The sequence below is a fragment of the Ambystoma mexicanum genome, chromosome 9, assembly GCF_040938575.1.
Source record: "Ambystoma mexicanum isolate Mex_15411 chromosome 9, UKY_AmexF1_1, whole genome shotgun sequence".
In the NCBI taxonomy this organism is placed as follows: domain Eukaryota; kingdom Metazoa; phylum Chordata; class Amphibia; order Caudata; family Ambystomatidae; genus Ambystoma; species Ambystoma mexicanum.
The window spans coordinates 1019034343-1019057277 of NC_090931.1; the positions used below are offsets into that span (position 1 = coordinate 1019034343).

Sequence of the window (22935 nt, forward strand, 5' to 3'; positions counted from 1 at the left end):
CCACATACACATTCCTATGGTCACTTGCCGCAATGTCACTCCTTGTAACTCTATTTACCATGACACCATCCGATCAAAGGGTGCGTCCAAATGGGTTTTTAGCTACTGGTGAATTAAAGAAATTGTCAAACCTATGTGTATGTAAGCAAAACATATACACACTCCGTAACATAGGCTCAGTCACACTGTTAAACAAGTTTGGACTACCACAGTAGTAAACAAGTATGCACCATGTCCTAGACCTTAAATCAACTCCAATGCAATCAAATGGGAAAATGTAATGCTTCCACTTCCTGTGACAAAATCACCCTCTTAGTTGCTCCAAACGGTTCACCTGCATGATGTGAGAAGCCCAGGTGAAGAAATGGCAGCCAGAATTGGTGCACACACCCCTCTTGTATGAAGACGGCACCCATCATGATTTTGTTGTTGACTGCTTTACGTGTCTCGTATGAACACTGCCAAACGGCTCAGTGCAAACCATTGCTAAAACGAGGGTAGCAAATGTTTCCTGTAATACATCAAGCGGATCCGAGACTACAAAGTAGTCTTGCAGAAAGAAGAGCAGACAAACGGGTAATATATGACAAAAACACAGCCCCATGAATCATTAAGGAAAAATAAATCTTGAAGGTACTTATTAGGCTTCAAAGCTCCGGTGAGTTGTACATAAGCCCGCACATGTAACAAACACTCCATATGGAAGGGGATACCGCACAGTAAATCGCAAAGTAAACCAAAGTTACAGTAAAAGTCCCCTTCCACTGCCACACGGGGCGAACCTCCATACAGAACAAACCTTTCCATTTGTATTAAAAAAGAATCCAATTAAACACGGAATCGGACGCTGACTAACTCGCGTAAAGAAATCCAGAACAAGGAAGTCAGACACCTCATCGACATCCCGCTGTCATGTTGCCCGATAAACATGAGGGCCTTTCCTCTGACAGAGTCAATTGAGGCTGCCTATCACGCGACTGATCCGAGAGAATACGCAATCACTTTAAAAGTACACAGCACTGAACGGTTCCAACGGCAATTAAAAAACACATTGTAAACTTTGGTAAAACAATAAGAAATAATAATAACAATAGTAAATAAACAATAAAGTGAATCGCAGCAGCAGATAAGGCTCATCAGTGAACACAAGGTTCCTCTTTTCTTCTTTGACACAGATCCAGCTCTATGGATGGGTGCTTCCTCCATGGGTTGATGGTCCAAGTCTGTAAGAAATGCTTCAGCACTCTGATGGTCTGAAAAAGAGTGCACTTGACCATTTAGCACTACTCTCAATATTGCCGGGTAAACCATGTAATACTTCAGGTGTTTATTCCTCGCCTTCTCCTTGGCAATGTTAAAGGATTTCCTTTTTTCCAAAAAATCCCGGCTTAGGTCCCCAAAGATCATCATTTTATGACCTCCCCAGGACAAATCACCTTTCTCTCTTGCTTTTCTCAACACCAGTTCTCGCACTGAGAACCTCAGAAATGTTATGATGAAATGTCGAGGTCTCTGTCCAGGTGATGGTTTAGGACCCAAATATCTGTGTGTCCTCTCAATTTCCAGAGGGGCTTTTGGATCCAGATTCAGTAGTTTAATCAAAGCTCTTTCCAGAAAGTCAGTGGGGCAACCCTGTTCAATATTCTCTGGAAAGCCTGCCACACGGACATTATTTCTCCTAGAAATATTCTCCTGCTCAGAGCACTTGGCAGTCAGCTTTTCCACATGAGCCTGCAATTCCCTTATCTGAACAGCCATTTTCTGTGAGTGATCATTCATTGTATTTAAGTGACTTTCCATAGTGACAAACTTCACTGAAAGTTCATTGTATCTGTCTTCTGAAGCCAAAAGCGAGGCCTTGATGTCAGCAATGTCTGTAGTTATTTTCACCAAAAGTTCCAATAATTTGTTTTCTCTCTGTTCAGAATTAACTTCCTCCCCTTTCTGCCTCTTAGATGGTTGTGAGTTTTCTGAATTTTTCCCAGCCATTGTGATGAATTTGAAGAGAGATGAAGGCAGGCACAGGAGCTCAACTTTCAGGCAGCCATCCCTGGAGTTGCAAGTTCTAGAATCCGGTCCCCCGTGTTTTAAGTTAAATAATGCATCTTCTACAGAAGACTCAATGTTAGACCAAGAGTCATAGCTTACATTATATTACATGATAGTAGTGACAGATAATTGATGTGATTCTAATGAGCTGGAATCTTAGAGGTATTAACAATCCAATCAAGTCCAGGAAACTCTGTGCATATTTAGAGAGACACTCAGTTAAAATAGACTTGCTCCAAGAAACACATGCCACAACTCAGGTCTGTGAAGCAGTCAACAAAAAGTGATATGATATATTCCCCACAATCTAGGGGATTAATGATATTAAAACATTGCTCATTGGATTTCTGATGTTACTAACATTTATAGACCCACAGGGCAGGTACGTAATAGTAGAGGGCACTATATTGAATCAGAAGCTACTCGTAATCAATACTTATGGAGCCCAATATAGACAATTCTGTGTTCTATATTGAAGTGGCTCGTATAATATAAATTCCTGATGCCTGTATTATTTGGGGAGGCAATTTTAACACAATACTGTAACTCACACACTGACATATGCTGTTGTAACTATTAGACAAATTATGCTAACACTGGATCTTGAAGATGTGTGAAGAACTTTGCATTCACTAATTAGAGACTATTCATATTACTCTACTGTTCAAATGTCCTCTTGCATAGACTTATGACCGGTCTCAGTTGTACATCTAGGTAAGGTTAAGAATTGCAAAATCTTCTCATGCATACATTCAGGCCATTGCCCAGTGTTATTAACTATCAAATTGATATCCACCCTAGATCTCAGGGTCTGTAGAAGTTTGCATCTTCTTCCCTATTTAATGTAGCATATAAGCTGCAATAGCAGAGATCATAGAACAGTATGTTGACATCAACTTAGGCTCGGCCAACTCCTACAGTACTCTATGGGAACCCTTTGGATGTCTTATATATATATTTTATTATTTAAAATGTACATATAGTCACAATAAAATGGCTTCATACACACTATAAAATCCATCATTCCATAAAAGAATAACACATATATCAATTCACAGTTAACTCATCAATAATCATTAAAATGTCATCCTAAACTGTCACCATATAGTACATTAAATGTGTGTCAAGTCCTTCCATGAATCTGTCCCATATATCATAATCAGAATTCAAAGTTATCATAGGGCATGAGAAACGTCATACAAATAATGGTCAGATGTTCACGTACCATAAGCAAATGACTTGTAGATTCAATTGCTTACTACTTATACTTAAATGTTATATTCGATGTATAGCACTGTGAGATTCTTGTGATTCACTCATATCCATCCATGCCTCATTGAAGTCAATGGAAACCCCAAATATGACTGTTAAAGTAGAATTATTCCACAGATCCCGCACCTAATACACTAGTGGATATTAGTAGTACATTGCGAGAATTCTGGGAACTAGCAGACAGGAAGGTTAAGCTACTAGTTAGACCGGAACAATCTTGTAAATATGAAGAGACACATAGACTCTGGAGATATTTGGCAACGTTAAAATGCAGCGTAACAGGGAAAACTACCATACGTTCTGTTCTATCCCCTGATGAAAGACCTGTCCACTGTCTGATAGGCATTAGTGGTATTTTCAAAAACGTTTAAAAAACAATCAGATCTGATGGTCGAACAGCTGAATTTTATAAAGTATACAAAAAAATGCTAGCTCCTCATCTCTTTGAAGTATGGAGAACATCATTATATTCTGTCAGTCTTCCTAGGACTTTACATGAAGCTATAATTACGTTAATCCTCAAACCTAATAAACCCCCTACCTCCTGTGGATCCCACCGCCCTTTATCTCTGATAATGTAGAGACGAAAATGTTTGCCGAAATGATTGCTCTGAGAATACTGCCCCATATATCAACCTTCATCCACCACATTCGGACAGGGTTCATTCCCACCAGATCCACTTCACTAAATAGACATTATACATTATGTCCCAATAGCATCCCAGCTGCTTATACAGTGGTAGCCACACTTGACGCCGAAAAGGCATTCAACTCTATCTCATGAAATTTAGTTTGCACTACTCTGAAGATTTAATTTTAGACTATACCTATTTAAATATGTTAAATTATTATACTTCGCCTCCTTAGCCAGAGTATCAACTTATGGTCTCCTATCTGAAGTAATCCATTTAATTTGTGGCACTATACAAGGCTGCCCACTATCTCCATTCTTATTTGCTCTTCCAGTCGAACCCTTGGCAGCAAATATTGGATTCAGACATGGTTTTAGAGGGATCGTTATATCCGGCTCTCCGGAAACCATTTTGCTTTACAAAGATGATATCCTGCTGTATATAATATATGTAAGAAATCCAGTTGTTACTCTCTAACCAATAATGGAGCAGTTTGCTGATTTGGAGCCTATTCAGCATTCAATGTGAAGTAGACAGAGTCTGAGCTATTTCATATCACGGATGTCACAACCCAGCCAGAGCTACCCCAGGGATTTCGTTGGTCCCCCAATTATATTCAATACTTTGGCGTCAGCGTTCCTAGAGACCACAAACAAATATATATATATAATATATATATACTAAATCTAGGTAATTACATCTCGATTTTGACACTAAACTAAAATTGCGGTCATTGCTACCACTTTCGTGATTGGCCGAGTTTCCTTACTAAAAATGGTGGTCGTCCACAGTTATTATTTTGTCAAGATACTACTCTGGCCTGGGAAAGCATTCTTTCAATAATTGCAAAGTTTATCAATCAGGGTTTGTTTGGGGAAATAAAAAAGTGCACATGAAGTAGGAAGCACTAACCTGTCCATACATCCTAAGTGGCTTAGCTTCAACAGATTTCAAGCTTTTCTATCTAGTCTACAATGAAAATTTGACACACAATTGCACTGTGAAACAGATGAAACCCTGCATGTCAACAAAGAGAGAAAAAGAGCAATGCCTCTATACACTTTATGATCCTATCTTGAAAATGTGATAACGTTACTTTGACCCTGTGCGTAGCACGTAGCTGTTTGGACCAGAATTCTACATCAGCTGGGAACTGATATACCGCACACGTATGAGGTTCCTTTATGGCATTTTCTAGGCCTAACCCCAACAATGGACTCAAATATACAAAACAGATGGGAGAAAGAGGGACATCTAAAACCAGGTGATATATTCCCAGAGGACATGTTTGCCTCACTTGACGTCTTCCAAGCCAAAATCGTCAAGTATACAGTTACAATATCTAAATACTTTTGTATGAGAGCTGCCTTCTGTAAAAATTGGCCAACATTCCCAGCAGAACCAGAAACAGTTGCAGTATGCAGTTTATAATCCATGCTAAGAACTGTTAACGTCTGATTTCACTGCTGTATGGCTGTGTTCAGAGAAATAGAGACAAAACGACAAAACTCAAAGCAAAATACGTTCATAATGGGAAGCAGACTTAGGCACAACTGTTGCAATTGAAAACTGGTGACATTATTGTTCAGTATCAATGGAAGTATTGTTCAACTCTCAATTTGGTCTTATCCAATGTTAATTAATGCATAGACTCTATTATACACCTAACACAATTGTTAAATTTGATAAACGCCGAAATGAGTGCCCTCAAAGATTTGCTCAGTCTATTTCTACACATTATTTGGTCCTGTCCTCATTTAACAGACTTTTGGAATGATGTAACAAGCTCATTGTATAATATTACAGCCATCCCCAACACACCACTGCCATGACATTATGTGTAGGGTAATAGAGTTAAAGCCTCTAGATGCACCATAGACTATTCAGTATTAGTTGTAAAAGATGTTTGTTAAAATATTGAATGACTGCGTGCATGCCCACTCATAGTGAGTGACTGAGAGCTCTAACCTATGTCCGCTTTGATATTATTAATGACTAGCTCCTTCTCACAACAATATCCTAAAGGCTCGGCAAGAGGCCACTCAAGGAGATTACCATGATCTGCCTCTTGCAGGGCTTTATAGAGTATTTTCATGGGAAGGGGACAGTCATCAATTCTGTCAAAACTAGCAAATGGTCATAAAGAAGGGACTACTGCGAAGAATACAGAGATTATAATGTTGTGCTAGTAATATCTCAATGTCTGAGAGCAAAATGGGGGCCCTGTCCCTAATACTGGGACAGATTTCCTCAGTGCACAAAACTAGTTATTTAAATCAAATTCTGAGAAGTCAGCATGAAAATGATGTCAACAAGGCCACTAGGACAAAATCCATTGCTGTTGCTAATGGAGTTACCTACATGAGCCTTCTGCTGAAAGAATCAAAGGGCGATTTAAGATACACAATCAGCAAAAATAGCTACCCTATCCTGATTTCAAAAATGTTCACAACAAGCAGGTTTTGCCATATTGCCAGTTCATCAGGTCCCATACCTGATCTGAAGACTACATGGGCTGTGTCATGAATCCTGTGGAGTCATCACGAATCCCCAGCCTAAAATCTCCCATGTGGCCAGGGGACGGCTGCTGCTGCTTGATCCTGACCCTGGGGGTGGTATTATGAGGGAGGATCACATAGAATGATATGGCTGTCGGGGAGATGTGGTGACCCCATCAGGAGAGATGTGTTCTGCTCCTCTTCCATGTGAATAAGATCCTATAATCCCTGATTTCTTGATGGCATATTGTCAGTATACCAATCCTTTCAAAAATACAACTCAAAGACCTCTTCTTTACAGACACATTAAGCAGGATAACATTAATTCTTCATGTGCACATACTATTCACCTAACAACTTCTATGTCTGTCAGTCTTGACTTGAATACAAATCCAAAGCATTATAGCTGTACAGAGTCTCAATCCCCAATGGACTCCAAATCCCATAAAACCTGGGTCAAATACCCTGTTCTATGGAACTTATTCCCCTCAGTAGGGCCTACAACCACATGTTAGCTCACTGCACCCTTCACAGAGAAGAACCATCAATTTGCACATTAGCCTTTGTCCCACAAGAGCAGTCCAGCAGCAAAATGCTTGGCAATTTTCCTCTGAACAAGAGGAGGCCTTGCTGGGCCTCCTCAGTGAGGTGGAGCTGAGCCTCGCTAAGGCACAGTGAGCAAGGCGTCCACATCTGGATTAGCCTTGGTTACTTATGGTGAAACCCCAGGTTTTACAAAATTGAAAAGGCGTGTGGGAGCCCCACTACGGCGAACGAACATGGGTCAAATACCCTGTTCTATGGAATTTCTTCCACTCAGGATGGTCTACAACCACGTTTTAGCTCACTGCACCCTTCACAGATGAGAAATACCCATTTGCATATCAGTCTTTGTCCCAACCGTAAGGGCAGTCCAGCACCGAAATGCTAGGCAATTCTCCTCTGAACAAGAGTCCTTGTTGGGCCTCCTCAGTGAGGTGAAGCTGAGCCTCTCTAAGGCACAGTGATCATGGGGTCCACATCTGGATTACCCTTGGTTATTTAGGGTGGGATCAGGAGACAGGCTCACAGTCAGCCAGGATCTCTATCCCCCTAGCCTTCTGGAGGAACTGCAATGGTAGGGGGAGGAGCCCAATCTGATGGCAGAAGCCCCTCTCCATGCCCCTGCCTGCTAGATCAAGATAACCACAGGCTCATCATTGGAGGGGTGGGATGCGACTTTGGGGGCGCTCTCAGCTCACGCAGTCTTTCTGGCTCTAAAGTCATTTACCCTGAGCGTAAAGGGGCTGTGTGGTGCTGATACTCAGACAGCACGACATGGATGTTCTACATGAACAAGCACAGGGGGACCAGGTCTCCACTGTTGTGCAACCTAGCCATACAATTCTGGGAGTGGGCAATAGAGCCAAATGTGTGGATCAGAGCGGACCATCTGCCACGCCAGGACAATTCAGAGGCAGACTGACTCAGCCGCCTAGGTATAGCATCCTACTAGTGGAAAATAGCGATGCCGGTGGTGCAAAACCTGTTCCAGATGTGGGGGCAGCCCGATATAGATCTGTTCACGACCAGCAGCAATGCCAAATGTGACAGGTTTGCTTCCTGTGAGTGTCTGGGAAGGGGTTTAGAAGGAAATGCTTTCCAGATAGCTTGGTCCAGCATGACATGTTACGCATTTCCTCCTACCCCTTGATTCAGAGGGTAGTCAGCAGCTTCAGAGAGGCCAAGAATTGCAATCCGATACTTCTGGTCATGGTATTCGGACATGGTGAAGCTAGCCTGTCAACGTCCCCTCACCTTGGCGTGGTCGGAGCAGCTGCTGTCCCAGCAGCAGAGCGAAGGGCTTCATCTGAACCCACAGGCATTGAACCTAACAGCCTGGTTCCAAAGAAATGGACATTGGCACATCTGAGGCTGTCAGAGGACAATTTAGCCATTATCCAGAGAGCTAGGAAGACCTCAACAAGAGGACAGTACAGCAGCAAGTGGCCAAGGCTTTGTCACTGGCCACACAGAGCGAGATTGACCTATTGATCTGCATACTAGACAATGTGTTGTCTTTTGCGGCACAAATGGCTCAGTCAGGCGTCCAGGTTGATACATGCAGGACATACTAGGTGGCTTTTGCAGTGTATAGGAACTCAGGGCATGGAGTTTTCCTCAGCCAACCCTCTGGTCGAAAGACATCTCGAGAGACTATCAAGATTATGTCCTCCAATCATAAGGTCTCGCCCCACCTGGGACCTCAATGTGGTGATATCAGCTCTTGCGTACAAGCTATTTTGGGCCAATGCCCACGGCAGACATTAGGTAAGTTACACTAAAAATGGTGTTCTTAGTCGCAGTAACCTCGGCAAGAAGGGTTGGCAAAATATGGGCCTTGGTGGCATCGCAGCCCTACACAACATTTTACAGCTACAGGATTGGTATTCTGCCGGCATTACTGTCTGGATGTCAGCTTGTGGGAAGACGCAGCTTGTGGCCAAGCAGTACTCAGGCATTGGTTTTCATAGTGTCATTAAAGTTCCTCCTCCCATTAGATAATGCTGCATTGAATCGCCCATACAGTATGGGGGAAAGGGGGCGGGTCATAAGACTAAGAACAAGTTACTCACCGTAGTGACTACTGTACTCCTAGTCCATAGTCCCCTTTCCTCCATACACCCCTCCCTCCATTCCCCTTAGTAAAATAATGAAGCGTGTCAGGGAAGTCATTACCCGTGCACATCTATGGCGACTGATGTTGTTGCCGTGGGGCGGGGTCAGCTTGTGCGGTCGTGCCTACATGCACATGCATTCAAATGTAAAGGGTAAGTGCGATTCTTGCAGTGCAAAAGGCTTTGGTCCCGTCACCGTACAGGCACGCCCAAACTTAATGGAGGAAAGGGGCCTATGAACTAGGAGTACAGTAGTCACTGTAGTGAGTAACCTGTTCTTTTTTACTGGTTGGTTAAGTGCCCATGTATTTCAGGGTAGCAATGACTAATGCATTTGTTTCAGCCCGCCTAGACTATTGTAGCTTGGTCTTTCTGAGAGTACCTAAATGTAAGATGAAAAGGTGACAAATGGTGCACAGTGTGGCTGCCCGAATCCTCCTTAAGCTAGAACTTTGGGCCCACACTATCCTTATTTTACGCTCTCTGCATTGGTTCCATTGAAGCACAGAGTCCCCTTCAATGGCAGTTGTGTTATGTGCAGAGCCTACTGCAGAGGTGATCATACTTTTCTTGCCGAAAAAAATGTTCTCCATCAAGCTGTTCAACCTCCTGAAACCTTGCCTGAGAATGTGTTTGTGGTTGCTCTTTCGCATGTGTTGCCTTCACTCTTTGGTGCTTCTTCCCTCTTCAGATCACCTTCCTTAAAGAGGACATGATGTTTTAAAAGTCACTAAATACCAGTCTAATCCCTAGGTGATGTAAGAGGCTGTTCCTTTCGGTCTCTTTCAGGGGGTTCAGTACCATGGTACACAAGTGACTTTTCATGCTAAAAAGGAAACGATATGATGAGCCTGTTATTTTCATTTGATGATAGTGCATGCTAATATGAAGCTGTGTGAGGGCGTATGATGGAGATCTTGGGCTTATGCTAGTTAAAGCTCAGCATTTGAGGGTTGAACTGGCTTAAGATGGAATTAAAAAGGCATAGATGACTGTGTCTGGCTTCTACTGTACTTGAACGTCTTTTGTTGGACAGGTGAGGATGTATATGGGCATGTGAGATTGTACGTCAATAAACTGGGCTTTTCCTGGGGCATTTGAGGCTTTAACTGGTGTAAGATAAAGGCGGGTCTATTGGCTTTGCCAATGTTGGTTTTTTATGAAAAGGTTTATGAATCAGTTTCTTTTTCTATTAAAAGGATACAGCTGATCAACAAGTGGGTAACAGGTGAAAGCCAATGGACCAAGTGTACTGGGGGGTCACCTTTAATAACTTCCAGACTATTATGCAAGTCTATGCAAAAAGGATGAGCATATTCTTCCTTGGCACCTAAGGGGTTAATATAGATGTTCATGTATAACATTTTTCACACCTTTTAGTAATTCAAAGAACATCTTTTTTGCAACACGGAACATTGAGTTGTGTGAAACATTTTGGAATTGCTTAAGCTATTATCCATAGCGTGTAAAACATTCACAGCAAGTTATGCAACAGGTTTGGAAGGGGAATTTAGTGCTGATCTCTTTTAGGCCTCCATGCTAGAGTAAGTGATGTGAAAGCCATTTAGAAACAATACACACATGTTTCCCTCACACAGAGAAAAGAGAGAAATCAGATCATTTCCACCAATAGAAATCTGTCAAATATGTAGGCACTCAATGAGGAGGAAAAGTCTGCTAGGAATCCATGACTTGTTTCACAGCCAGAATGACACATCTGTTAAAAGTGTAATATATGTTATGTGACAGTTGTCACAGATGGCACAGGCATCACTCCAATACTCAGACTCTTCAAAGGTTATTACTCATCCATGGGCCCTGGGGTTTGTCCCTCTGGTCATTACACACACATGCCTATATCGGACAGCCCCACGCTACTTATCAGACAAATTCACGAGACAGAATTCTACCAGACCAACTAGATCCCCATACCTACACCAACTTAACATCCCAAAGTTCAACCTGCAAACAGCTGGGGGAGCAAGCTTTCCTGTTCTAGCAGGGAAATGCTGGAATGCGCTACCTATGACAATCAGAGCCGACACATCGTTCTGGTCGTTCAGAGCCAAGGTAAAGGAACTACTCATAACCCAACAATAGACTGTTAATGGCACTTAGTTGAATCTTGATCCCTCATTTCCTTGTATCAACGGTACCCTCTTCAAATGTATGCCATTATGTATGCCTTTATGACACCTGTACCCTCGTATCAAATGTATGCCGCCAATGCGGAGGACCAACCTGTAATCTGGTCCATGCATAACCCAAATATGCCCCTCTTCATGGACCATTCTGTAACCTGGTTCCTCACACCGTTATTGTATTGTATCATCTCTGCCTACCCTTGTATGTGCAACTTTCTGTTACCATTGCTGATTCTAAAGACAAAGCGCCCAGTTACCCCAGGTTTCGGCTGTGCTATACAAATAAACAAACTAAACTCTCTCTCTCTCCTCTTCCAAAGCACCTCCTCCCTAATCGAGGTGCACGTGGCCTCCAGTTCGTAGATAGCAAATGTTAACACCTAGGGGCTCATTTTCTATAAAAAAGCATCTCCCTGCCACCACATTTTCATCATTTGCACTGCGGAGTGAGTAAACGCTGCTTGGCATGCTAGCATGCCATTCAGCGTTTACTTTTGTTTGAGAGCACGTCGGGGAGGGTTTCATTCCATCTTGGAACACTGCTTACCACACATGCATGAAACCCTCCCCGACTTGCGTGCATGTTGGGGAGCGTTTCATATCAATTGTACACGCACCCTCTCATGCTCGCTTGACAGGGAGAGTGTACAATGGATCCCTATGGTACATAAAGCAGGTTGATCTCATAGGGATCCCCAGCATCTGTACTGGGATGAAAATCCATGCCGGCGCAGAGGGTGGAGCATTTGTATGGCATAGAGGAAGGCACCGACGGAAACACAAGTTGCGTTTCTCCCTTCCTCTCCACCATACAAATGCTTGAAAATGGGGCTTGATGTAAATAAAAGGCATTAAAGCCTTACTCAAGGCTTTTACGCCTTTCATTCACATTACGCCTCCCAAGAACATGAGCTCCCTACTGTCTAATCTCTTTCTCATACTGGAAGGAGGACTTAAAGGCCAGATGCCTTTTCTGTCTAGACCTTAGTGACTTCCTACCTGTCCCAACTTTATCCAATGGTTAGTGTTCTACAAGGGAAGAAATGTGCATTGCATTACTTTTGGATTCACTCAGGAGTCTGTCACACTCACGCTCTCCTCTAGGCCTCGCCTCCAGCCTTTTATGGTACTCCTTCCTCCTCCCCCCTACTACTACTTTGCCCTACTCCTCTCCGTCCACACTACTACTCCCTTCTCCACACTGCCTCTCCCTCCTCCACACTGCTGCGCCCTCCTCCACACTACTGATCCCTCTTCCACAATACTGCTGCCTCCCCTGCACTACTGCGTGCCAAACAATAGAAAAGTTATAAGTAGGGGGCTAAGCCCCACCCTTTTTCCTTTGCATGTCCATACAACCTTGGAAGGTAATTGTACTAGTTTGTGTTCTGTAGACTTGTTCCGGGTGCCTCTGCGGTCATTACCATGGGGAAGTACCCCCTCCCGTCTCTTGGTCCTTGGTGATATAGAGATTATCCAGTTTTTTTTAGGCTTGCCAGTCTCCCCCGGTAGCACGGTGCAGTGCTTCTGCTGGCTGCGTCTGAATGCAGCCTCACCTTTCGTCTCTCTCTCTCTCTGTCTCTGTCTCTCTTTCTCTTCAGCGTCACCAGACAGCATGGGTGCCACAGCTTAATTTTCTCCTTGTGGGGCTCTGTGCAATGGATTTGTCAGAATTAAACAAGTTGTGAAAAAGAAATGTTTGATAAAGTGCACATGCTGTCTGTATTTTAAAGGGCATGCTTGCATAATGGAATGGGCAACTAATAGAAGGGGCAACTTAATGAAGTTTCAATTCACACTTGTTTAAAAATGAATGCATGTTAGTATGGATGGGGGTAGGCCACTAATTCACTTTCTTTGCTCTGGGAAAAACTGTTTTTCTGTCCTTATTGATAGATATTTAGCAATTCATAATTTGAAACTACCGGCAATTATCAATGCTTGTCTCTGCAAGTAAAATCTTCATGACACTGTTCCTTAAGCCTGGGTCACAGAAAAACAGATATTAAACTACGCACAAACGGGCTTCATACCGGGGGCGAACACGACACACAATATTCAGGTTCTTGACCAGTTAATCAATAACAGCATTAGTATTAAGGAGGCTACACTGTATATAGCCTTTATAGATTTTAGCAGTGCCTTTGACCTAGTGATGCGGGACACTCTATGCTTTAAACTTAAGTATATGAACTGCCCTACTTGGTTACTGAACATATTAATAACTCTTCATAGTAATACTTCCACCAAGGTCCGGCTCAATGACAGTGGAGACGTTTCTGCCACAATTAACATTAATATAGGAGTAAAGTAGGGATGCGTAACTGCGCCTATGCTTTACAACCTATATATCGCAGACCTGCTAGTGACGAGTTGGCTAGGCCTAGTTATTAATTTGGAAAAGACAAAAATAATGGTGATTGCCAGAAAGGGTCCAAATCGGACTGGCATCGACACGAACTTGGGTAGAATTGCGGTGGTGGAGTCCTATCCAAATCTGGGACTGGATTTCAAAGCTGTGTCAGATTACGAAACTATAATCAGCCACAAAAAAACGCTGTGCAAAATTGCTTACCCTACAGGCCTGCAAATTTGCAAAGGGATCAGCTGACTTTAGTATGGCAGGTATTCTGAGACTGTACCAGCAATGCTTTGTCCCTGCTATCCTTTACGGCCTGGATGCACTGACCATGCGCGATTTGAAATGGTTTGACATCTTAGAGGGCCAATATTGGCGCATAGTGCTGGGATTAGGGCCATCTTGCTCGATACAATACTTGTGCCTGGAACTGGGCCTTATCTCTTTGAGAAGCATAGCTCTGCGTGCAAGAGGTACATTTTACCTGAAAGCGCGGGCAAATCCCAGTTGTAAACTGCTTAGCCTAGCTGGGGATAACTATGAGGCAGAGAGACATCCTTGGGGGCTCAACTTTGAAAAATTGAACAAATCCCTGTTTGAGTAGATAGATTGGGCCTATGGTAACAGGAGCCATCTGCCTTATATCCACCAAAAAAGATATTTTGAAGAAAAATTTAACAGATGGGGTTGGAGCATGAACTCAATCCATCTGTTCAAGTTGAGCGGATATGAGGCAGTCTCACATGTCACACATAGATACCGAAAGCCTGAGGCCTATTTGCTCTTGTGTCCGGCGTCCAAAGTGAGGCAGTTCCTATTAAGGCTTCGGATTAACCAGTTGCCGGTCCTTGCGATCATTGGGCCACGGCTGAAGATGCCGTTTGAGTCCAGACATTGTCGCATTTGTCAGACTATAGGTGTTTTAGAATACACCAGACATGTACTAACCCTTTGCCCTAAACTGGGACCCACATATATGTGTATGCATTTGAGAAATGGGCTCACAATGGTGGGGAGTCATAATGTCGAAAAATAAATGTCGACAGACAAAAATGTCGACAAAATAATGTCGAAAAAAAAAATTTCGACTTTCGTTTTTTTTAATTATATATTTATTTTAGGGGTTCGGGAGTAAAAAAAAAGGGAAAAATAAAAAAAATAAAAATAAAGGGGGGCTGGGGGGGGAACCCCCCATTTCGAAAAAAAAATGCATTGAAAAAAAAAGTCGACATTTTTTTTTTCGACATTTTTTTTTCGACTTTTTGACTGTCGACATTTTTATTGTCGACATTATGACTATAAACCCTCACAATTATGAAGCAATAACTGAGGAAGCCTTCTGGGATAAATGCCTTAACTCTGATTCACTAGGCTTTCAGCCCGCTCTTTTTAGGGTATGGACTCACGTTAAAACCCTGCTCCCGGCATAATCCCATTTGAAAGCCTGCGAATATTGCCTGCTGGCGCCCCCGTCCCCAGCAGTCCTCCTGAAGAGGGGTATATACATACACCTATACTTGGTAAATGCACTGGTCCAAAACTCCCTATATTGATACTGTGGTATTGTGTTATTGTCTCATTGTTTCTGTGTTATATTTTAGCAACCACTGATAGATTTATAACTATCCTCATTTATTATTATTATTATTATCATTATTGTTCTTATCGAATCATTTAATTGTTTAATTGTATTCCTGATATACCCTATGTGTCTTACTTTGTTTTACGTCGCTCTATTTAATCATGTTTCGGTATGCTTTGAAATATATATGTTGTGTAAAATCCTAATTTAGGATTGTATCACAAAGTATTTATTATTATAATGTGAAAATAAGAACAGCTGTGATTTTGTTGACATTTAAATATGCCCCATATTAACTAACTTAATGGTATCTTTTCTTTCAGGTATGTTTCTGGCAGAAATCATTGAGAAATACTTTGTTTCTCCAACCTTGTTCAGAGTTATTCGACTTGCAAGGATTGGTCGCATTTTGCGCCTCATTAAAGGTGCTAAAGGGATACGTACACTACTCTTTGCTTTAATGATGTCACTCCCAGCTTTGTTTAATATTGGCCTTTTGCTTTTCCTGGTGATGTTCATCTATGCCATATTTGGCATGTCCAACTTTGCCTATGTTAAAAAGGAATCTGGAATTGATGACATGTTCAACTTTGAAACCTTTGGAAACAGTATGATATGCCTTTTTCAAATTACAACATCTGGTGGTTGGGATGGTTTGTTAGCCCCTATTCTTAATAGTGCACTGCCAGACTGTGACCCATACATCCTGCATCCTGGAAGCAGCACTGCTAGAGGCGATTGTGGCAATCCATCGGTTGGAATTTTCTTTTTTGTCAGTTACATTATCATATCATTTCTAGTTGTAGTAAACATGTACATAGCTGTTATTTTGGAAAACTTTAGTGTTGCAACGGAAGAAAGCGCTGAACCTTTAAGTGAGGATGACTTTGAAATGTTCTACGAAGTCTGGGAGAAATTTGATCCAGATGCAACGCAGTTCATAGAATACAACAAACTGTCTGAGTTTGCAGATGTGCTGGATCCCCCTCTTCGTGTTGCCAAACCAAACAAAGTCCAGCTCATAGCCATGGACCTGCCTATGGTAAGTGGTGACAGAATTCATTGCCTCGATATCTTATTTGCTTTTACAAAGCGTGTTTTGGGTGAAGGCGATGAAATGGATGCTCTTCGTCTACCAATGGAAGAACGATTTATGGCATCCAATCCTTCTAAAGTCTCCTATGAGCCAATTACAACCACTTTACGACGCAAACAGGAGGAGCTCTCTGCTATTATTATTCAGCGCTGCTACCGACGATACATTTTGAAAAAAACATTGAAACATGCATCATACAGGTACAAGAAAGATAAAATGAAAGCAGAAAATAGCCTTCTTATCAAAGAAGAATTGGTTATTGATAAGTTCAATGGGAACTCAACCACAGACAAGACAGATATGACCCCTTCCACAACTTCTCCTCCTTCTTATGACAGTGTAACAAAGCCAGACAAAGAGAAACATGAGAAGGACAAAATAGAGAAGGAAGACAAAGGAAAAGATGTCAGGGAGATTAAAAAGTAAAATGCAAACGATATTTCGATTAGTGTGACAAATTGTTTACATCCTGTGATGATGACCCATTTGTGTCAACAGGACTCCTGTTGGAGATCTATGCCAAACTGACAGTTCTTATTATATGTACTTAAGGTCAGTGCCTATAAGAAGACAGTGGCCTCCTGTCAAGAAAGAGTGCAAGCGCCTTGACTGGAGGCTACTGTTTTCACTACCAGCTGACACTGCTGAAGAAGAGTCAAAATGGCTACTCAGTCTGTTGGGACCAATTTAAAGGATACAAATCTACACTGTTTGTGTGTTTCACATAAAACACTTTTGTACAATAATTGTATCAACTGTTTGCATTTCAACTGACCTACCCGTCATATGTTTACAAAAATTATTTTGGTGGATTCACCTTACGTAATTCTTTTATTTCAATGTATACATTATTTTAAACTATTACACCATTTGTAAATTCGGCTCGGATTGGAAGGTAAGTACTACAACAATGGGATTGTGAGCATGTGTGCTGGTACACTATTCATAATGTAAAAGAAAAAAAAGATTTGTCTCAAAAGTATGTTATTTAAGAAAGGATGTGCTTGAATATGCACGGAGTCCAAGAACTCAACTGATTTGTAACTACTGTTTTATTTCTGTATTTAGCAGACAACGGTGGTGTGCTTGGCTTCAAGCTACATGCTGCTTTACATTCAGACATCTTGGTATGACTGTAAAGTCACATGCAGTCTTCAAGCGCAAAGTAGGTGTCTTAGTTTCTGCAGTGGCCATTGTATCTCAACTAGTTTTAATTTCACATTAAGGTCTGAACTCTTATGTTTTTGTCAAGTGCTCTTCTGTATAAAACAAAATAATGAATGAGTATCTCCTAAAATTCTGAATTGACCAAAAATATCACATTACAAGAAGTTGTTCTGCTTTATTATGCAGTACTGTTTAGCCATTTTCTGCTCAACAACCTAGCATTTGATAACTCATGGACAGCTCCTCTATTGTGTAAATATTTATTTTATCCTGTGGTGGATCTTTGGGCAAGCAGATCATGATCGAGCACAGTATTTATGGCATCAAATATGTACCACAATAAGTGTAGTTGTCAAGCTTTTGACAAGTTATATGAAATATGCTGTAATAATATAAATAGTCGGACATTGTCACAGATGCATGTTTATATTGCCAATGCTGCTGTGTTCTGTTCCTTCCACTGTCCAAAAGTTTTATATGGGAATCCATATGTCGGTGGTAGAGTGAAAACAATGTTGAACAAACTTCTCATACTCTCATGTCATGGCGCAATAGTTTGCATATATTAAACAGCTTCTTCTGTTATATTTATTTCCAGTGGATACTGTTTTGTGTATAGACAGACTTCTGTGGACATGTTGCGAAAACAGCTTAACCTGTTGAAGATGTGTGGCTAGAATTTTTAAAAGAAAATATAAATAGTGTAAAAATCATTTTATTTTTAGTTTTTAGCATTTTTGTACATAAAAACAGAAATCCAACTTACTTCAGTCTGATGCAAGTCACTTTTGTTACTTTCAATTCATACCACTGTTTTACTGAGGACTTTCACAGAAAGGAATGATAGAATTGGATATTTGAAGTTTCTTTTTTTAATATATTTGCACATTCAGTGTGAAATGTGTATACAATTGGCACAATTCACTTTCTTCCGAAGTTATACATTGAAAGTGGAAGAAGACAGGAGTGTTTTGTTTGATATCCAACCAGGTTTTAAGCAAGGCAGTTTTTGTCTTTTCCTGTGTTTGTTTACATATATTATTTTTATTCTTGTTGATTCATGCTGCACTAGAACTGTTCTAAAAATAATACAGGGAGCCCCATTCTCTTTTTCACAGTTACAAAGATACAAATTTTTATAACCAATCACGGTGGGTCATTTGGTGTTTTACACAGACAAAGGTTAAATGTAGAACTCCTTTTACGGAAATTATTGACTTATAGTGTATTAGTGAAATGCATGCAGGGAATTGCTCCTTTTACCTGAAACAATGGTAAACTTCATTACAAATGAGCCAAAAGAATAAAGATGATTTTTTTTTTATTATATTAACTTGGTCTGTCTGTACATTTTCAAATAAAACATGAACATGCGTTAGAAAGTGGACAACAGTGATGTGAAATGAGGGGCACACAGAAAAAAATAAAAAGGCATACACAAATTATTAATTTGCTCATTAATGGAGTCTGGAGTGTCAACGTTTGGACAATGTCAAGTTGTTGTACCCCTTTGAAACAAAAGGTTTATATTAAAAACATTGTGAACAATGTGTAAAACGGCTTGGCAGAAAGCCGGTGAGGGATGGAGTAGTAAATGGCACAATACCTGACAATAATATTTATAAACTGGGCTAAAAGTTCATTTAATTAAGGTGTGTGCAGATTGTGGTGTGACTTCACCTAGACATCGGGGAACTGAGAGGGTATACTTCCAGATGAAAGTTGTACTGGAGAGGAAGCCTGGGAGAGCATTTGACTGTGAGGGGGGACAAGGATAGGGAAATGCCTGAATTAGGGGGTAGCACGTGATTATTTTTGGGATGGAGAGCAATGAAGGATTCAAAATCCCCCTCAAAACCGCATTATTCGGGTTTGGCTGCCATTTAAACAAAAGTCCGAAATCCTGCTAGTATAGGATTGTGATCTCTCTCAACTTTACAGCTGCCTATTTGAAACTGAGAATCTAAACACAAAGTGATAGTCATATATATGATATAATTTGTCATAGATCATGAATTTAAATTCTGCCCATTAAAGGCCAGGTGGTTTAACTGGCAGATCCTAGATCTCAACTCCAGAGAGTATTCCAGATCTAAAAAGTTCTAAGTGAAAATGTATTCCAGGAAGGAGGGCATTAGGTCATTCTACTTTTCCAACAGGGTGGTTTGATGCAAAGTATAGAACAAGGAAAAACAAGCATTGGCAAAACCAACAGTTTTATCTTTTGTATAGGTATTGGATAGTTGTTTAGCAGGCACCTCCATCATATGTCCTGGTGCTTACATCATTTGACATTTGTTTCCACCCTATAGTCAGGCAGTACCATCATTTACAAAATGTTGTCATGATCAAAGTGTTTATATCATATGCAGGCCTTGCAAAATCTACTCACGCACTAGAATGGGCTAGTACTTTTTAAGGCGGGTTGAGTATGATTCCCATGGTACTGTATCTTGCTGGGGAGTGGACCTAGGATGTTTGTTTGCAATCCATATTTTGCTTTGAATGCATTTGATGTAATGTTCACAGCTGTCCAATTGGTGGCTGCAGTGCACATAACATTTAAATGGCCAATGGTGTTAATGCAGAAATAACTGTTTTCAAAAACACCAATTAAGACAAATGTCATAACCTGAATTATTTGTATTTTGTATTTTATTTGGGATTTATAAAGTGCTATAATCCAAAGCGCTGTACAGAGATTTATAAAAACGATACAATAAAATGAAAATACAAGCAGGAATAGAACAACAACAATCAGCCCTGTATATCAGTTTGCAATAAATAGGTCTTCGGTGAGGAACGAAATAAAGAGTATGAATAAATATAATGGAGAGAAAGGCGAAGAGAATTCCAATGAAAAGGATCTAGCAAAGTAAAAGAACGAAAACGGGAACTAGCACAGTCAGGACGAGGTGCTGCAAGAAGAAATTGTGAATGAGAGCAAAGAGAACGTGTAGTGATATAAATTGAGACCAGTGAAGAAAGATAAGTTAAATTTGAGACGAGAATGGAAAGAGAGCCAGCAGAGAATAGAAAGAGAAGAGAGAATTGAATCACGTGGAAGGAGAAGATAAAGAAGACAAATCGAAGAATGAAACACTAATTTCAATGGAGAAAGGTGGGAGAAAGGAAGACCAAATAGAGAAACTGAACAATAGAAAAGTCAGGAAAAAATGTATGAGGCTATCAGGAGTTTTGTTGCGTCAAAAGTTAAGAAAGGACGAGCTTTGCGGATGTTATGCAAATGATAACGATGCGCGTGGGAAGATAAAGAGATATGATGAGTGAAAGATAGGTCAGAATCAAAGTAAAGTCCCAAGTTACGAGCCGAGGAGGAAATAGAAAGCAAAGACTTTTTCTTTTGAACGACAACCAAGTGGAAGCCTACAAATAATTTTGTTTAGGAGGTAATTGAAAATGTACACAGCCCGGTCTCCATATAAGATTTTTAGCCAGGAATATGTTATTTCCTAGTCATTTGCTGCACAACATAACAGCCCACGGGCCATGTGCGACCGCCTATATTGCATTTAGTGGCCCGTGCCAGGGTGATGACTTCCATAATGAAATGCAGCCCATATCAAGTGCTTGAAAAGCTGTAGAAACTATGATGTCTGCACTTCATTACGAAAATCGTCAGCCTGTTTCTTTGAGAGTATTGCTGGCCCTCTTTTGGCTGTGCACATGCATTAGGTGGCTCTATGTCTTCCGACAACTGTAGTGTAAACGCTGAGCCAATAGACAACCATCAACATGGGAGCAATGCCCGAATAAATGGGCTTAAGTTGTTGGCATCACTGTTGTTACCAGAAGATTGGACCCTGTGTAATGTCACTGGCTGCAGTCATCTGCTCCTACTGGCACTCAGACCATCACTGGAGCCTTTGTCTGCCTGCACCCAGGGCCTGCCATGAGCCACCTTTTTTTTAGGGTCAGAGTAAACGTTGTTTCCTCCCTTCTACTGGATTTATTAGCACGTTTTTAAAGCTTATCCACATGATAAATCTGTGTTTAAAATATCTGCAATTGGCACTTTGCTAGCCAGCGAATATTTTGAAACAGATTCTTTAGTTTAAAAGCTGCTCATCACCATTTAAGGAGTGCAGCTATTAAATTAAATTGAATAATCTGTTTCAAAATAGTCTCAGCCGAGCACATAGCCTAAAAGAGATATGTTAAATGTGCATTTATTCCCTTGCCGTCTAGTTTGTCTGGAGAAGAACTACGCTTGGCAGATTGCGGATCTGTGTTGGAAACCCCGACCTCTGCATTTAAGCAACATTACAGGAAAATCTCCCCATTTGATTTACCCCCGCCATCCTCCCACTTCACCCTACCATAGCTTATCCTATTACCTTACCCCCTTTTTTTTTCTTTAAATTTTCCTATTTACCTCACCAATTTGAAGATTTCTTTGTTGGAAGATATCTGATTAGGTGATTTTAAATTTGGTGAAATCTACAGTATTGGAATAACAATACAGCAGCAAGTGTTTTAACGTTTCCCTCCGTCTCCTTTCACAACAAAATCTACATTCAAGAGACTCCTCGACTAGAGCACCAGTTTAAGAAGAACCTCTTTTGTGACGGAACCGCATAACTGAAACACGGGTTGCTTTGCCAGGATAAATCGAAAGATAGGGGGTCCAAGATGCCCTGCTTTCTATGATCACCTCTCAAATGAATCAACGATGAATACTGATGTACATCATCCACTGTATTCACCCAGTCAGCATCGTACAAGGCTCTTTTTACCGTACATGGATTTTCAATTAAATCGACCAAGCCGCATCCACTCCCTTCAATGAGGTCCCCAGAGAGCACCTTAAAATCGCTAATGACTAGAGAGCCCCCTTCCTGAGAGATCACATTGAAGTCAAGGTAAAGTGAGTTATAAACCGGGACCATGATGTTCCTAAACAGTGACAAATATCGCCAATGAGCTTTGGCCTTTAAAGAAATCAGTCCTAGTTCATAACACATAATAGGGAGGCGTAGAGGTGGGGAGGCGAATAACTCTTCTCCATCTCAAGGCTTCCAGAAATGACAGGTAATCCAGTATTGAGACATCATATACCTCGATCCCATAAATAAGCTTTGGAACAATTTTCAGTTCATAAAAGCAGATAGCAGGCAGAAGGGAATATTTTCCATAACGCAAATCCACTCTGCATAACTGATTCGCCAATTTAGTGGCCTTGTCATGTAGTCAGGAACAAATAGTGGACCTAACATTTTTAGAGTTGATCAGAAAGCCACGGTATCTTCACACATTCCCTCTCTATATGCCACTTAAATGAAACCTTGTTCCTAGACTGAGTTAGTACCGTGACCTTTGTTTTAGTCGAATTAATAGACAAACAGTTATCATGAATGAAGCTAGAGAAGCAATCAAGTAAATGTTGCAGCCCAATGGGCGTGTTGTCGAATATAAGAAAATCATCAGCGTAAGCTAGCCACAAGGGGCTAAAATGCTG

General features: G+C 41.0%; 1 protein-coding gene across 7 annotated transcripts in view; it reads left to right on the forward strand.

The window, feature by feature from the left end:
* Window positions 1-18785, forward strand: part of LOC138488896 (sodium channel protein type 2 subunit alpha-like) — a 1049646-nt gene extending 1030861 nt beyond the window's left edge. For all 7 annotated transcript variants that reach the window (XM_069616277.1, XM_069616276.1, XM_069616279.1 and 4 more), the window contains one exon: window positions 15517-18785. In XM_069616277.1, the coding sequence (XP_069472378.1) occupies window positions 15517-16715 (1199 nt within the window). In that variant the 3' untranslated portion in view covers window positions 16716-18785. The remainder of the gene's footprint in view (window positions 1-15516) is intronic.
* Window positions 18786-22935: the final 4150 nt, after the last annotated feature.